At 43.8% G+C, this 18,815-nt stretch overlaps 1 protein-coding gene across 1 annotated transcript; it reads left to right on the top strand.

Moving 5' to 3' along the window:
• Positions 1 to 7,118: 7,118 nt before the first annotated feature.
• Positions 7,119 to 8,827, top strand: LOC309568137 (E3 ubiquitin-protein ligase TRIM62-like). Its single transcript, XM_082273741.1, has one exon. The coding sequence runs from the start codon at positions 7,214 to 7,216 to the stop codon at positions 8,765 to 8,767; it is 1,554 nt and encodes a 517-aa protein (XP_082129867.1). The 5' UTR covers positions 7,119 to 7,213; the 3' UTR covers positions 8,768 to 8,827.
• The last annotated feature ends 9,988 nt before the right edge of the window (positions 8,828 to 18,815 follow it).

Raw genomic sequence — 18,815 nt, 5'->3', positions numbered from 1 at the left:
AGAAAAGCCTTTTGTGACGAGACCCTTGCTCGCTCGCTTCCTCTCTCCCGACACTCCTCTGTTTCTAGTGAGTCAGCTTGCAGATCGCAACATCTGATGGTTCGGTCAACCAAGGCTCCGGGATCCAAACTACAGCTATGTGCCGTTCGGAATCCATTAGAACAAACACCAGGCAGGCTGTATGTAAGTTCAAACAGGACGACGATTTATTGGAAGTACACAACACACTTATACAGAATTTGGAACATCCTGCCCCCAACAACCGCTTTCCCATTGGTCGATTGCAAAGTACATGCCGTTCTCCTTCAGGTCCTCCTTAGCCATGCAAATGAGGACTTGAAAATGAGTCAGCAGGGATTGGTCCGATAGCTTGATTAGAAGGACTGTTATGTGTAATGAGACAGAAACCCCCAGGGGACAATCAATGTACACAATAGCCAGACACAGAACAATGGGAGGTCATCAGCACTCAACAATGAGACAAGGCAATCCACATTCCCTCCCAATACACAAACAAAAGGAAAGCCTCTCTGACACTGAAAGATATGTAACACACACCGCACTCAGAAATCACAGACCTCATGGCAAATGGGAACAAATCTCAATATTTCTACATGGAGACATTGCTGACAAATATGAAGCAATCCAAATCATCACCCATCTGTCCTTAAATTCCAGTGACGGTGAACACCGTCACACCTTTTCTCTTTTCATTGGGTTTCAAGGACAGGAAGTGAAAATAATCTAGCCAACAGAATACAGAATTTATCCAAAACTTAAAAAAATATATATATTATCTGTGTATAAAAAATTAATTGTCTCATCCAGTTCAATACCGGACACTTTTACCCTCTTCCTGTCCAGTTCCCACTGTAAAAAAAAGCCCTATCCATTTCTAATGTTGCCTGAGCGCCTTTAGCTGACGTCGCCCACATAACCCGGAAGGATGGGCGGATCTAGCTGCCGGCCGACTTATTGTTCTAAAGCGCTTAACTCTGCATTTTATGTAAGTGTTATTTTTTACTCGCAATACATTATTTATCTGGTTTTACACTATGAAGCTTCGATTTCCTTTACCCTGATTGTGGCATCTATTTCTGGACCATTGTGAGTGGAACTGGTACTGCCTAGAGTTTGCAACTCTCCCCTACAGGCTCTGCTTTGCCAATTGGTACCCTGCTGTCTCTGGATGACTCATCTGCCCGTGGTTGTGTACACAGACGGTACCATACATGCTCTCTGGTAAGCAGACTTTCATGAGGTGGCGGATCTGAGCACTGGGAATGAAGGATTCACACAGCACTTTATTAATTTATACATTATCAGCCTCCACCTACATCACTTTTGGAACTTTTATCATCACTTTTTTTGCATAGACTTCAATTTATCATTCATTATTTCAAGGATTTTGATGTTATTTGCTATTTGAGTTTATTACTGTATATTGTCATTTAGCGCAACTTGTTTATAATATTTGCTATTTGGTGTTGTCTCACTGGAAGCTGCTACTTTTATTCGTTTTTTTTCACTAGGGCTGTTACACTGTGTGGATTTACCTTTAGCTTGACTGCCAGCAGCTTAAGTTTAATTAAAAAAGCTTAAGTTTAGTTAACAAAAAAAACAACATTTTTTTCTCTACAGCTTTAGTTACATTACTTACCTGTATTAAAGGATGTGCTACAATGTGCAGGCTGCTTGATTCTGCTGAATTTTACTGCAGTGCTGCCCTGTCTTCTTCCTGCTGAATTTTACTGCAGTGCTGCCCTGTCCTCTTCCTGCTGAATTTTACTGCAGTGCTGCCATGTCCTCTTCCTGCTGCTGAACTTCACTGCAGGGCTGCACCGTCCTCTTGCTGCTGCTGAACTTCACTGCAGGGCTGCACCGCCCTCTTCCTGCTGCTGAACTTCACTGCAGGGCTTCACCATCCTCTTCCTGCTACTGAACTTCACTGCAGGGCTGCACCGTCCTCTTCCTGCTGCTGGACTTCACTGCAAGGCTGTCCTATCCTCTTCCTGGTGCTGGAATTCACTGCAGGGCTGCCCTGTCCTCTTCCTGCTGCTGAACTTCACTGCAGGGCTTCACCATCCTCTTCCTGCTGCTGAACTTCACTGCAGGGCTGCACCGCCCTCTTCCTGCTGCTGAACTTCACTGCAGGGCTTCACCATCCTCTTCCTGTTGCTGAACTTCACTGCAGGGCTGCCCGTCCTCTTCCTACTGCTGGACTTCACTGCAAGGCTGTCCTATCCTCTTCCTGGTGCTGGAATTCACTGCAGGGCTGCCCTGTCCTCTTCCTGCTGCTGAACTTCTCTGCAAGGTTGCATCGTCCTCTTCCTGCTCTGCTACTGAACTTCACTGCAGGGCTGCACCGTCCTCTTCCTGCTTCTGGACTTCACTGCAGGGCTGCCCCGTCCTCTTCCTGCTGCTGGACTTGACTGAAGGACTGCCCTGTCTTCTTCCTGCTCTCTTCCTGCTGCTGAACTTCACTGCAGGGCTGCACCGTCCTCTTCCTGCTGCTGGACTTCACTGCAGGGCTGCCCTGTCCCTGGCATTGTGGGAGTTTTACAGCTTCAGGTCTCTGTATTCAGCTGCACTAAAGATGATCTGATGGGGACACTGCCTTCTCCTCCATTGGGAAAAGTGTTTTCACTGATTACACTGCCTGTAACATGATTTGTAAATGGGGGAGAGTCTGATCAGTCATGGGAATCTCTTCTCTATTAATACAGTGATTTCAGTGAAAGAACTTTTCTCATTGGAGAAACATCTGAGCCCAGAGACACCTGAGACAACTGAGCCCAGAGACCTGAAGCTGTTAAACCCCACAGCAAAGGAAGTTCAGCAACAGGAAGAGGACGGGGAAGACCCACAGAGAAGATTTCCACAGAATCCAGCAGCCTGCGCATCCTAGGACTTTTTTTCATTACAGGGAAGTAATGCAACTAAAGCTATAGAAACAGGACCAATCAAGTTTTACATATCTGCTACTGGCCTGTTTATTTACAACACAATACATTGTCATTAGTTAAGATAATAAATTAATTCATATAGCATTTAATAATTACATATTTTGTCTACATATATCATTTTTAGGACAAACAAGGCTTTATTGGTGTCCATTGTCTTGCAAATATAATTTTAATCTTTTATGCAAGCCATACAAAAAATTGTAACAAAACAATAAATGCATTTTTATTCTACTTTGAGTATAGTTACAGTAGTTCACAAAAACCATTGCTACTGTGGATAAAATGTATACATTGTATTCTCAATTGTAAAATCTGACTAAAATTATCATTCTGGTACAAAGCATTGCAAAGTTACAATATTTACAAATAAAATAAAGGATTTCTTTTAGTACATTTTTTGAATTAGTTATCGCGACACAAACAAAAATAAACAAAATGTATAAAAGTAAAAAAATATTTAACCCCTTGGAGCTGGCACCTCCCATCCCTTTAAGGGGTTTAGGATGCCGGCAGTTGGGACGGGGTTTATGATCATGTGACTGCCGGTGGCCACATGATCGGAAAGCTCCCGATCGCAGATTTCCATAAGCCGCAAGGTGAGAACTCTTAGCACAGCTGTATTTGCACTAATGAACGTAAATATGCGGCCGCTCTGTGCCAAGGCCCACCAACCGAGTGCCCACATATTTGCCACATTGTTTTGGAGATGATCAAATACCACTAAAAGAAAGCTCTATTTTTGTGGGGGGAAAAAAATTGTATAAATTTCATTTGTGTACACTGTACAGCGTTGAATGACCCCGCAATTGTCAGATAAAGTAACGCAGTGCCAAAAAGCAAAAGATGGCCTGGAGGTCAAGCGGTTAAAGCTTCAAAAAAGCACCATTGAAGCATTAAAAACACATAAAAAAAAAGCATGTTGAAGCGGTAAGCGTTTTAATGTGTATTAAAGTTGAATCAAATGCAAATAAACCCTAAGGGGGTCATGGAATATTGGTGATTTTTATTTCAGCACATGATCAAATTAAGTTTGAACACGTAATGCACTTTATTGGGAGAGAGGGAGGTGTATTGCAGTGTGGTGATTTTTAATATTTTTTTTTTCAGCGTTTTTATTGATTAACCACTTCAATACCGGGCACTTTCACCCCCTTCCTGCCCAGGCCAATTTTCAGCTTTTAGCGCTGTTGCATTTTGAATTGCGCAGTCAAAAGCTTAAATTTTGAATAAAAACCGCATTGAACTCAGAACTAGTTTTTTTTAATCAAATGCAGTCTTACCGATGCCCGTGAATGCAGCCTCACCAGCGCACTGTCCCCCAATGCAGCCTCACCAGCGCACTGTCCCCCAATGCAGCCTCGCCAGAGCACTGTTCCCCAATGCAGCCTCGCCAGCACACTGTCCCCCAATGCAGCCTCGCCAGCGCAGTGTCTCCAATGCAGCCTTCGCCAGCGCAGTGTCCCCAATGCAGCCTTCGCCAGCGCAGTGTCCCCAATGCAGCCTTTGCCAGCACAGTGTCCCCAATGCAGCCTCACCAGTGCAGTGTCTTCAATGCAGCCTTGCCAGCGCAGTGTCCCCAATTCAGCCTTCGCCAGGGCAGTGTCCCCAATGCAGCCTTCGCCAGCGCAGTGTCCCCAATGCAGCCTTCGCCAGCGCAGTGACCCCAATGCAGCCTTCGCCAGCGCAGTGTCCCCAATGCAGCCTTTGCCAGCGCAGTGTCCCCAATGCAGCCTTCGCCAGCGCAGTGTCCCCAATGCAGCCTTTGCCAGCACAGTGTCCCCAATGCAGCCTCACCAGTGCAGTGTCTTCAATGCAGCCTTGCCAGTGCAGTGTCCCCAATTCAGCCTTCGCCAGCGCAGTGTCCCCAATGCAGCCTTCGCCAGCGCAGTGTCCCCAATGCAGCCTTCGCCAGCGCAGTGACCCCAATGCAGCCTTCGCCAGCACAGTGTCTCCAATGCAGCCTCGCCAGCGCAGTGTCCCCAATGCAGCCTTCGCCAGCGCAGTGTCCCCAATGCAGCCTTCGCCAGCACAGTGTCCCCAATGCAGCCTCACCAGTGCAGTGTCCCCAATGCAGCTTCGCCAGCGCAATGTCCCCAATGCCGCCTCACCAGCGCAGTGTCCCCAATGCAGCCTCGCCAGCACAGTGTCCCCAATGCAGCCAAAGCGAGGATGAGCGGCTGCTATCATCTGACGTCCCGGCGCCTATGATAGATGTCACAGGTCCCGCGTCCCGGCATTGGGCCACTGTGCTGTCTATCATAGGAGGCTGGACTTCCTATGAAAGCAACCCCTCGTCCTTCCTTCTGCCCGGCCCGCCCCCTCTGCCTCTCAGCACTGTCCGGCTTTTTTTTTTTTTTTAACATATCGGCGTATAACACGCACTGGTGTTTTATCCTCCATTTTTAGGAAGGAAAAAGTTTGTGTTATACGCCGATAAATACGGTAAATGTGGGGCTAAATTTATGAAGAACAATTATTTATTTGCAAAATTTTATAACAGAAACAAAAAAAAAACAAGTTTTTTTTTTTTAATTTTCAGTCTTTTTTCAATATTTAGCATAAAATAAATAACCCAGTGGTGACCAAATACCACAAAAAAAAAATCTCTAGTTGTGACCATGCAATTGTCGTGCAAATATCATTTACATAGTTACATATAGTTACATAGTTAGTGAGGTTGAAAAAACTGAAAATTCCTATCAGATACTTACTTTTCCTTTCCTGATAGTCTCCATGGCAGCTGGAGTTCCCACCCTCTGGTCTCGGATTCGGCTAAGATATGGAACACTGGCTGTACCTGCAAGCTGAAATTTATAGAGGGGGGTCCTATACCATTGGAGAGGAGGTGGGGTTAACCCACACGTAGGCTGCCATGGAGACTGTCAGGAAAAGACATCAATCCATTCATTCAAAGTGTGACAGCCCTGAAAGCTGAAAATCAGCCCTAGTGGGAAGGGGGTCAAAATGCCCAGTATTTAACCGGTTGCCGACTGCCGCAAGTACATATACTGCGGCGGTCAGCCCCGGCCAGGCAAGGTTACGTACCGGTACGTCACTAGCCTGTCACTGGCTTGTGAGCCAATAGCAGGCGAGCGCATGCCCGCTCCGGCTCGTTCCCTAACAAGTCAGTGCGTGTGACCGACGGACCCGATGTCCGCCGGTCACTCGCGATCGTTCGCCGGGAAGGGAGAAAGGCAGGCGGCTATTGTAAACAAGCTGCCTGTCATTCTCCCCTGTGTAAAAATGGAGATCAGACGGTTCTACTATGTAGGACCGTTGATCTCTGTTCTTACACTAGTAGACATGTCCCATCACAGTTAGAAACACGCCCCTAGGACACACCTAACCCCTCCCTCTCCAATACAGTTAACCCCTTCCCTGCCAGTGTAATTTTACAGTAACAGTGCATATGTATAGCACTGATTACTGCAGTAATGTCACTGGTAACCCCAAAAGTGTCAAAAGTGTCAGTCAAGGGTCCGATCTGTCCGCCGCAATGTCGCAGTCCCGCAAACAAAAAAATCGCAGATCGCCGCCATTATTAGTTAAAAAAAAAAACACCAAAAATGACAAAAATCTTTCCCTTTGTTAGTAAACGCAATAACTTTTGCGCAAACCAATCAAAATACGCTTTTTGCGATTTTTTTTATCAAACATATGTAGCATAAAACAAATTTGCCGAAAATGTTAAAAAATTTAGATTTTTACATTTTTTTGGGGAATTTCATATAAAAAATGTGAAAAATATTGTTATTTTTGCAAAATTTACGCTATTTTTTTGTTTATAGCTCATGATCAAAAAATCGCACAGGTGATCAAGTACCACCAAAAGAAAGCTCTGTTTGTGGGAAAAAAAGGATGTAAAATTAGTTTAGGTACAGCGTCGCACGACCGCGCAATTGTCCGTTAAATTCACGCAGTAAAAACATCGCAAAAAAAACCATGGTCAGGAAGGGGGTAAAATCTTCCAGGGCTTAAGTGGTTAAGTGGTTAACCAATTATTTTTTGTGCATTCATTCTTCTGGCTCTGTGTCTCAGGGAGAGTAGCAGTGGGTGATTCACCTGCCTTACTGCCTATCTGCTGTGTGCTTAAGGCGTCACACCTTCTCATCTCAGAAAGTTGGAAGGTGGAGTTAAGCGAGGAATCGAAACTTCTCATTCTTTGTTTACTCTGCTCAGCTCAGAGGTTGAATACAGGCTGCTGCCAGCTTTGGTTTACTTTCATTTCTTCCTCCTTCCCTTCAACAATGGCGGTTGCTGATCTGAGAGAGGAGCTGAACTGCTCCATCTGTCTGAACATATATGAAGATCCTATCATGCTGAGATGTGGACACAACTTCTGTTCCACCTGTATAGGAAATGTATTGACCAAACAAGAAGGTTCTGGAGGATATTTCTGTCCAGAATGCAGGATGCAGTTTGAGGAACGACCTGCACTACAGAGAAATATTGTTTTAAAGAACATTGCGGAGCGTTTCCACTCTACTTATCCCGAGGAGGAACCCGGTGGAGTCTTGTGTACTTACTGCATTACCTCTTCAGCACCCGCTGTCAAGACCTGCGTCCATTGTGAGGCTTCTCTGTGTGAGGGTCACTTCAAAATGCACAATAAATCATCGGAACATGTGTTGATTGAGCCCACCACTTGCTTCGAGAACAGAAAATGCTCCCAACACAAGAAGATCTTGGAGTACTATTGCTGTGAGGACTCTGTCTGTATCTGTGTGTCCTGTAGGTTGGATGGAATACATAAGGGGCACCAGGTTGAGTTGATTGAAGATGCCTTTGAGAAGAAGAGAGAAAAGTTGAGGAATTCTCTTGGGAAGTTGTCTTCACAGAAAGTGGAGGCCAGAAGTAGGATCCAGACTCTTCTGCGTCACAAGGACAAAGTGAAGAAGAAAGCAGCTACATTTAACAAGACAGTCACAAACTTGTTCAGGGACATTCACAAAAAGTTGGATACTCTTGAGAAGCGGATCCTCAATGAGGGTCAGAGGCAAGAAGACGAAGCTATAAACTCTGTAACTGACCTCATCCACCATCTGGAAGATGAAATAGATGAATTCTCCAATAAGATAACAATGGCTGAGAAACTGTACAACATAATGGATCCGCTAAATGTTTTAGAAGACGATGGGACAAATAAAGAGGGTCATAAAGACTTGGAGGGAACAAGAGAGGGAAACGACGTAAAAGATCTCCATGAAGGACCAACTTTCAAGTCATTGCTGAAGGGTTTGTTTGATATTGTACATCAAGTGAGGTTGGATACATTGCAAACTAATTCTGACATTGTACTAGATGTAGATACAGCTGGAAATGGCGTGAATGTTTCTAAAGACTTAAAAACCGCATCTTACACAGAAAGTTGTACTTACCCAATAACTCCAAGGAGATTCATTAATAATCAGGTTTTAAGTAAAACTAGTTTTTCATCAGGGAGACATTACTGGGAAGTGGAGACCAGTAAAACAGGTAACTGGAGGATAGGGGTTGCCTATGCAAGTATAGACACCAAAGATCGTAGTTCTATTGGAAATAATAAGAAGTCCTGGAGTTTGCGAAGGTATAATGGCAAGTATTTTGTTGTGCATGATGAAAATGAGATGGGTTTAAAGCAAACATTTTCCAGCCTCAGCTTTGGGGTATATCTGGATTATGAGGATGGCCGGCTCTCTTTTTATGAACTGAGTGATCCGGTCAGACACGTTCACACCTTTCGTAACACTTTCACCGAACCCCTTCATGCTGCATTTCTAGTAAATAACAGTTCTGTGACAATTATGAAAGTGGCACATTAAAAAAAAAAACTATCTAAGGGATCATTTCAAAAATACTATTGCAGGTCTACTGCTATTTCAGGGGGGGCAAATGTAGGTGACTGCTGAGAAGGGATGAGCTTAGGTTCGGTGCAAACTTTGAAGGAAGCTGTCAGTGCTGGCCCAATCAGCTGTGGCCAGGACAATTCCCACCCTGAAGCTGCAGAGTTGCCCATTCACAAAGAAGCTTCAGTACTCATGACATCATTGAAGTTAAATGGCCATATTAGGCCGGTACTGACAACTTTCTTCCAGGTTCCACCAAACCCAAGCCTATCCCTACTGCCTGTGCAGAGTGAACAAGCAGGTTCCCTTATACTATACATATAGTCTAAACTTTTTTTTTTTTTTAAGGTTAGAATAGGAAAGGATTAGACCCCCCTTGTTTTAGTTTTTTTTTAGAAATGCCCTCTCTCTTTTCATTGGCTTTCCAGGAGGGATCGACCGATATAGTTTTTTCATTGCCGATACTGATATTTTGGTCATCGCGTACCGATATGGGCTGATATTTTCTTACATTTCAAATTTTTTTTATTTTTATCACTTGACAGGTACTGTTGTGGAGGGATCGGGGGTCTAAAAGACCCCAAACCCCTCCTCTGCACTTAAAAGCATTCCCAAACGCCAAGTGAATGCTGTCATTTTTTTTAATCTGGCGCCAAGTACCCGGAAGTGATGTGATTAGGCTCCAGAATTGATAAACTGCAATATAATAAATGTTTGCTTTTGAGTTTAATACCGTTTTAAAATAATAAAATTAATATATCTATATATATATAAATATATATATATATATATACTGTATTAAAAAATGTATATATATATACTGTATTAAAAAAATTTATATATATATATATATATATATATATATATATATACATATATATATTGATCATATTTTGGACAAACAAGGTTTTTTTTGGTTGTCTTGCACAATTTTTTTAATTTTTCTTTCCAAACCATTGACAAAATTGTTACAAAATTATAAACTCATTTGTATGCTACTTTGATTATACTTAGTTAAAAAAAGATTGTTACTGTAGATAAAAAAAATATAGATTGTATTATCTAGTTTGCCTTTTGTAAAATCACACTGAAATTATAATTCTAGTATAAAGCATTGCAAAGTTTTTCTCAAGTGAAATAAAAGCTTTTTTTTCCAATGTTGTTCTTTTCTTTAACCACTTCAGCTCCGGAAGGTTTTACCCCCTTAATGACCAGGCCATTTTTATGCGATTTGGCACTACGTTGCTTTAACGGACAATTGCGTGGTCGTGCAACGCTGTTCCCAAATACAATTGATGTCCTTTTTCCCCACAAATAGAGCTTTCTTTTGGTAGCATTTGATCACCTCTGCTTTTTTTTAACTTTTACCCTATAAACAAGAAAAGAGCGACGATTTTGAAAAAAACGCAATATTTTTTACTTTCTGCTATAAAACATTCCTAATTAAAAAAATGTAATAAATCAATTTTTTTTTTATCAATTTAGCCCAATTTGTATTCTGCTACATATTTTTGGTAAAAAAAAAATCCCAAAAAGCGTATATTAATTGGTTTGCGCAAAAGTTATAGCATTTACAAACTACGGGATAGATTTTTGGACTTTTTATTTATTTATTTATTTTTATTAGTAATGACGGCGATCTGCGATTTTTAGTGGGACTGCGACATTGCGACGGACAGATCGGACCCCTAACTGACATTTTTGACACTTTTTGGGGACCAGTGACATTACTACAGTAATCAGTGCTAAAAATAGGCTCTATTACTGTATTAATGACACTGGCAGGGAAGGGGTTAACACTGGGGGGGATCAAGGGGTTAAATGTGTTCCCTTTTGTGCTTACTGACTGTGTGTGTGTGGGGGGGGGGGGGGCTGGGCAGAGGCAGGGAGATGTCGGTGATTCGGTTTAGCTGAATCACACGATCTCTCCCTGCCTCTCTGACAGAAGAGCCGCCTGCTTTGTTTACATAGGCAGATGGCTCTTCTGTCATTCTAGCCGAAGGTTGCGGGATGCTGGCAGTGATCGCTCCTCCCTGGTCTGGCTCCCACTGTGTCTAATCACAGCGGGAGCGCGGCTCCATGCCGCCGGAACCGCGTGCACATAATCACCTAGATCTATGTGATTATGCATAGCCGAGCCGCCCTGCCGCAGTAAATCTGCATGGGGCGGTCGGCAAGTGGTTAATGTGACATTAAAAAAAAAAAAAATGCAAAAAAGATTAGGACAACAAAAAAACTTGTTTAAAGTAAACATTAATGGTTAGAAAAAAAGAAAAAAAAATCAGCATGAAAATAATAGCTTAGGGGGGAAGGGCAAGAAGGAGCTAATTAGGGCTGATTAGTGTAAATTGTGGGTTACTATGGGACACATTTTATTTAAAGAGTATTTAAACCCAACATTTCAAATTCCTGATATGTGCCTGCTGTACCATGTACTTGTATGAGAAAGTCTCCTGTTCTCATTGTATTTCTTCCTGTGTGTGAAATCCCTGGTGTCCCTGCCAGTCCCTCTGTGTTCCTATAACAAAAAAAACTGACCACACTAAGCAGGAGAACACATTGTTGTCAGTTCTCTAGCTATGCTGGGAACCCAGCCTGCTCTCCTCCAATAATCATACTTGTCCTGATGCCCCCCCCCCCCCTCTTTGCACAACCATTCACCTGGAAGATCAGTGTGCTGCTGCTTTTCCTCCCCCCTAGCTCTTAGTCCCTGTTCACATGAATGCGATGACAGACATTGCATGTGATTCGAAGCGCACTGCTCTGCAAATAACATGCGATGTCTGTGTGATGCAAATTCAGCCATAATGATTGTGTGGCTGAATTTGCAGCGCATTCGAACACAACTCGCACAGGACCCTTTTTTTGGTCCGCACCAGAATCGGATCACATGGTGGTTCACACCTATGCGATCCGATTCATGTCCCAACTGACAGTGCGCATTGCTATATTCAAATTGATCTGGGGGTGTCGTTAACTTTGTATTGACACCCCCAGCAATTTGCATATGGCAGTGTGAGCTGCCTGCGATTTGAATGCAATGCGGGAATCTGCAGTGCATTTGCAGGATTATCGCATATCTGTGAACCGGGACTTATGCAGCTGAGAACAGAGGGAATGTGATCACTTATAAAAGGGAGGAAAAGGTATTTATAATTGTTTTTATATTTATGCACTTAATGTTTTGCTTTTCAAAAGTGGCTGATTACAATCACTTTAAAGGAAACAATGTTTTTTTTTTTCTTTTTTTTTTTTTTGCTCAGGTTGCTTTAAACTGGAACTCCAGGAAATCAGCCACTTTGTAAAATGCACAGGCATACTATGAGTTAAGTCCAACGGGTGTATGCCTTCTGGACTTATCTCTTTTATATACATTGGACAGTTTTATGGAGCTCCTCAAGGGATACACCCTGGGCTCTGAGAGGAGAGAAGCACACACAGCAGCTCTGCCCATCTCTCCCCTCTGCTGCCCATTCACAGAAGCCTTTGCAGGGATAGGCACAGACCAAGGCTGTGGCAGACATTTTCCAAAGTACAGACCTTAGTGAAGGGCACCAAGGTACATTTCAAAATAAAACTATCAAAAAACACTCTGTCTACCCTGGTCTGGTCCCCCTTTAGAGCAAGGTCCCTCATAGATCCCATTTAGAGCAGGCCAGGGTCCCCATAGATCCCCCTTTAGAGAAGGGTCCCCATAGATCCCCTTTTAGAGCAGGTTCCCCATATATCCCCCTTTAGAGCATTCCAGGGTTCCCATTGATGCCCCTTTAGAGCAGGGTCCCTCATAGATCCCCTTTAGAGCAGTCCAGGGTCCCCATAGATCCCCCTTTAGAGAAGGGTCCCCATAGATCCCCTTTTAGAGCAGGTTCCCCATATATCCCCCTTTAGAGCATTCCAGGGTTCCCATTGATGCCCCTTTAGAGCAGGGTCCCTCATAGATCCCCTTTAGAGCAGTCCAGGGTCCCCATAGATCCCCCTTTAGAGCAGGGTCCCCATAGATCCCCCTATAGAGCAAGGTCCCCATAGATCCCCCTTTAGAGCAAGGTTCCCATAGATCCCCTTTAGAGCAGGCCAGGGTTCCCATAGATGCCCCTTTAGAGCAGGGTCCGTCATAGATCCCCTTTAGAGCAGGCCAAGGTCCCCATAGATCCCCTTTAGAGAAGGGTCCCCATAGATCCCCCTTTAGAGAAGGGTCCCCATAGATCCCCCTTTAGAGCAGGTTCCCCATATATCCCCCTTTAGAGCATTCCAGGGTTCCCATAGACGCCCCTTTTGAGCAATGTCCCTCATAGATCCCCTTTAGAGCAGGCCAGGGTCCCCATAGATCCCCCTTTAGAGCAGGGTCCCCATAGATCCCCCTATAGAGCAAGGTCCCCATAGATCCCCTTTAGAGCAGGCCAGGGTTCCCATAGATGCCCCTTTAGAGCAGGGTCCCTCATAGATCCCCTTTAAAGCAGGCCAGGGTCTCCCATAGATCCCCCTTTAGAGAAGGGTCCCCATAGATCCCCCTTTAGAGAAGGGTCCCCATAGAACCCCCTTTTGGGCAGGTTCCCCATATATCCCCCTTTAGAGTATTCCAGGGTTCCCATAGATGCCCCTTTAGAGCAGGGTCCCTCATAGATCCCCTTTAGAGCAGGCCAGGCCAGGGGCCCCATAGATCCCCCTCTAGAGCAGGGTCCCCATAGATCCCCCTTTAGAGCAGGGTCCCCATAGATCCCCCTTTAGAGCAGGCCAGGGTCCCCATAGATCCCTCTTTGGACCAGGTGGTCTCTTGGTGGTATTTGATTACCTCTGCGATTTTTATTTTTTGCGCTATAAACAAAAAAAGACAATTCTGAAAAAAAAACAAAAAAAAAACATTCTTTACTTTTTGCTTTAAAACATATCCAATACATTTTTTTTTTTTTTTATTATTAACTTAGACCAATATGTATTCTACATATTTTTGTTAAAAAAAAAAATCCAAAAAAGCGTATATTGATTGGTTCTAAAGTTCTAGCGTCTACAAACGATGCAATATTTTTATGGAATTTTTATTTATTTTTGATTTGTTTACTAGTAATGGCAGTGATCAGCGTTTTTTAGCAGGACTGCGACATTGCGGCGGACAAATCAGACATCTAAATGACACTTTTGACACTTTTTGGGGACCAATGACACTAATACAGTGATCAGTGCTTAAAAAATTGCACTGTCACTGTACTAATGACACTGGCAGGGAAGGGGTTTAACATCAGGGGCGATCAAAGGCTTATGTGTGTCCCTAGGGAGTGCTTACTAACTGTGGGGGGGGGGGGTTGCACTGATTGGGAGAAGACAGAGATCAGGGTTCTTGCTTAGCAGGAACACAAGATCTCCATTTTGTCCCCTTGCAGAACGGCGATCTGCCTTGTTTACATAGACAGATCGCCGTTCTGTGCCTTTCCCGGGGATGATCGCGGGTAGCCGGACCCGCTCATTGACATCCCCGCTAGGGAATCACGGCATGATGACGCCTCCAGTGGTGCGATGGCGCCATCTAGTGGCTACTGAACAAAACGATGTACAGGTATGTGGTTTCACGCAATAGCGCCACACTGCCGCAGTAAATACACGCTGGCCAGTCGGCAAGTGGTTAATCTGTTATCTTGCTTTGAAAATACCTCTTTATCATTTTGAAAGTAAAATACTAGAGCGCTTTAATGGATTTTTGGGAAGCATTAACCACTTGCCGACCAGCCGCCGGCAGGTTGCCGCGAATCGCCGTACCTGTACGGCAGTTCGCGGAAGTGATTCTGTGGGCGCCGGGCACCCGCGATCGCTCCCCGTGAAAAGAAAACGGCGGTCCGCTGTTGTAAACACAGCAGACTGTTGTTTTCTCTGCTATCAACACAGAGCGCCTGTGATCCTCCTATTTAGGAATGTGTTGATATTACAAGGCCCTCCCCCACACAGTTAGAAAGCACCCCCTAGGCTCACACTTAACCCTTTGATTGCTCCTGGGTTAACCCCTTCCCTGCCTAGCAGGAACACAAGATCTCCATCTTGTCTCTTTGTAGAACTGTGATCTGCCTTGTTTACATAGACAGATCGCCATTCTTTGCCTCTCCCGGGGATGATCGCAGGTAGCCGGACCCACTGATTGACATCCCCGCTAGGCATTTAAAAATGTGATTTTAATTATTTTTATTTTTTTTTTTATTGCCAGTGTCATTATTACAGTAAGTGCCCATTCACACTACCGCGACTTGTCAGACGACTGGTCAGCCTGACAAGTCGCGGTCCATGCACTGTTACGGGAACCGTTCTAATAGGAGTGACTCAAGTCGCTCCGACTTAGAAAATAGTTCCTGTACTACTTCGGGGCGAACTCGGAGCGACTTGCATTGACATTCATTATATGAAGTCCGTGCAAGTCGCGCCGAAGTCGCGGTGCACGCGACTTCACAGGTCGCCCCTGAAGTCGTGCCGCGTTAGTGTGAACCGGCACTAACAGTGCATATTTTTAGCACTGATTACAGTAATAATGTTACTGTTCCCCCCAAAAGTGTCAAAAATGTCAGTCAGGGGTCCGAACTGTCCGCCGCAATGTCGCAGTCCCGCTAAAAATCGCAGATCGCTGCCATTACTAGTAAAGAAATTAAAATAAATAATTAAAAATCGTTCCCGTAGATTGTAGATGCAATAACTTTTACGCAAACCATTCAATATACGCTTATTGGGATTTTTTTTTTACCAAAAATATGTAGCAGAATACAAATTGGCCTAAATTTTTTTTTTGAGAATGTTATATAGAAGAATGTGAAAAAATATTGTTTTTTTTTTTTCCAGAATTGTCGCTCTTTTTTTGTTTATAGCGCAAAAAATAAAAATCGCAGAGGTGATCAAATACCACCAAAAGAAAGCTCTATTTGTGGGGAAAAAAGGACATCAATTTTATTTGGGTACAGCATCGCACGACCGCGCAATTGTTTAATAAACTAACACAGTGCCGCAAAAAATTTCCTTGTCATTTAGTGGGTAAATCCTTACGGTCCAGAAGTGGTTAATATGTAAAGCGACCGTTATTTATTTACAGTATATTTTATTATGAGAAGTAAACCAAACTGATTTTTAGACCAACAGCAAACCGCCAGCATGGCATTCCTGCCCTTCCCTGATCTTTATTTAGAAGCGGGGTCAGATGTAAGGGATATCGCTATCACAGCTATTCTCACTCCCACATTCCAGGCCCTCCAACTTCAGACTGAATGTCTCTTCTGATAGAGGAATAGCTGGGAAGATTTTGCACTTCATAGGAAGCTAGAAACACTGCAAACCAACTTTTTATTAAAAATGTTTCCCCTGTGTGCCAAGGAGCTGTGCCCAAAAATAGGGCTGGCAAAGGGCAAAGACCTTCTTTTGTATTGAATGCGATCTGGCTCTATCCTCTTCCAATTACGGCATTGACTTACCATTCATGCCTTGCACTGTGGGGTAGATTTATTCATACCGGAGAGTGCAAAATCTGGTGCAGCTGTGCATAGAAAACCAATCAGCTTCCAGGTTTTAGCCCTCATTCACATCGGCGCGATTTGACAGGTGATTTGAGTCAAATCGCATGCCAAATCCCAGCCTATTGCCGGCAATGGCACTGTCCCAGTCGGTGTGGCTCCAAACCTATTTCCCAAAGAAGTCATTCAAACAAACTGCAACGATTTCCAAAAGCAGTTCCTGCACTAATTTTGGCGACTTCTGAGGCGATTTCAATAGACATCTGTGCGGGAACCCACATGAGTCATTCGAACACACTGCAACGATTTCCAAAAGCAGTTCCTGCACTAATTTTGGCGACTTTGGGGGCGATTTTAATAGACATCTGAGCAAGAACCCGCACAGAAGTCATTCAAACACACTGCACTGATTTCCAAAAGCAGTTCCTGCACTAATTTTTGGTGACTTCGGGGGGCGATTTCAATAAACATCTGTATTTTTTTTTTTTTTTTAAAGTGAAAGATTATCTGTAATAAAACAATAATATTCCACAGTAGCACAAATATGGTAAAAATGCAACAACATAAATAAATTATTATTATTATAAAGTCCTTCAATAAAACGTCCATAAAAGTAGCAAAAAAAAAAGAATAAAAAGGTGCTTTGTTTCTTCTCACTGAAAACAATACACCATAAGTGTCGGTTCACACTGCAGCGGCACGACTTCGGCACGACTTGCACGGACTTCATATAATGAATGTCTATGCAAGTCGCTCCAGGTCGCCCTGAAGTAGTACAGGACCCTTTTTCTAAGTCGGAGTGACTTGTGTCGCTCCTATTAGAACGGGTCCTGTACCGAACAATGGGAGTTCGACAGACCGCGACTTGTCAGGCTGACAAGTCGCAGTCCAAGTCGGATCAGTGTGAACTGACACTTAATCCACCACCAAAGTGAAAGTGGAAGTCCCACCCCCTTCAGAGTAACACTCTCAGGACTTAATTGCTATTCATTCTCATGACTGGCAGTTGCACCTAACAAAGATAAATTCCACCTCAAGCAAGACCTCCTTTATCCAATTCTCATGTTAGTAAACACATGCAGATAAAAAAGATTAACATTTCCAATGGTAATACTTTAAACCACAAGCTTTTTATTAAAAGACATTCACTCACATTTAAAATCACATATACTTAAGCCCATAACATGAAGATGGCGTCAGGTAACAGTCTATAGCGATCTCACCACCTCCAGCTGACCGGGATGGCCCTTACATCACTGCTTCTTCCTGTCCTGACATCATATCTGCTTGCCGCGTAGCCATGCCCCGGAGGTGTGGAGGAACTTGACTGGCCTGCACAGAGTCCTGACCCCAACCTGATAGAACACCTTTGGGGAGAATTAGAGCGGAGATTGCGAGCCAGGACTTCCCGTCCAATATCAGAGCCTGACCTCACAAATCCGCTTCTGGAAGAATGGTCAAACATTCCCATAGACACACTCCTAAACCTTGTGGACAGCCTTCCCAGAAGAGTTGAAGCTGTTATAGCTGCAAAGGGTGGGCCAACTCAATATTGAACCCTACGGACTAAGACTGGGATGCCATTAAAGTTCATGTGCGTGTAAAGGCAGGCGTCCCAATACTTTTGGTAATATAGTGTATATATATATATTTGTGTGTGTGTTATTATTTTTTAGAATAAACCTTTAAAGAGTTTCACTTCCATAATAATACATCATACAGTATCTTTGTATTGAGCCAATGAAATGTAAGTGCATGCAGTTTTATTAACTTATGTTTACTGTTTAAACTGATTTAGGAAATGGGAATCAGTTATGGTGGGAGGTACTAATGGCACTTTTCCACTGCAAGTGCCGTCTCGACTCCACTCGGCCCTGCTTGGCTCTGTTTGGTTTTCCACTGCATGGCACCGCATGGTACGGTGTTGGAACAGTTCGGTACGGTTTGCTTTTCCACTAAAGTGGGTGGGATAACAACGATTCTCTGACCAATCAGTGGCTAGTAGTGACAAACAGTCAAGCCTGCATGCAAAGGATTGTGGGATATGGTATCGGTACGGCCCTCTTGGAACCACAACTGAGGTGGTACTGTTTAAGCAAGCCGTACCGTTCGGTTCCATGCAGTGGAAAAGCGCCCCCATACTGTACCGTACCGTTCCAACACCGTACCATGCGGTACCATGCAGTGGAAAAGCGCAAAAGCATGCCGAACCATTCGGTTCCATGCAGTGGAAAAGCGCCATTACTTGCTTACTTGTCACAAAACTCCTGGGTGGGACGGGGGACCCCAGCATCGGACACTCCTAGTAGAGGCTTGGGGAGGCCACAATACTGGAAACAAAGGCTGTCAGAGAGATGAGTATAATACCTCTCCAGCTGCAGGGACCTGATGGTTTTAAATCTTTAGAGACTCAAAAGGGTCTGTTTAATAAAAGATGATCTGAAGTCTCCTCCACCCATAAATTTTGTCTTTCCCACTGAGAACAAAATATGTAATTATTTTTCTAAGAAATTCCTTTTAACGCTCAGAAAAATCCACCCAGACCACACAAG

Source organism: Pelophylax lessonae, assembly GCF_965119305.1.
Source record: "Pelophylax lessonae genome assembly, chromosome: 12".
Taxonomy (NCBI): domain Eukaryota; kingdom Metazoa; phylum Chordata; class Amphibia; order Anura; family Ranidae; genus Pelophylax; species Pelophylax lessonae.
The sequence above is the reverse complement of the archived record's forward strand: the minus strand, read 5'-3'. Positions and strand labels throughout refer to the sequence as shown.

Excerpts from the sequence above, each read along its gene's own strand:
- LOC309568137 (XM_082273741.1), top strand. The coding sequence starts at position 7,214 with ATGGCGGTTGCTGATCTGAGAGAGGAGCTGAACTGCTCCATCTGTCTG.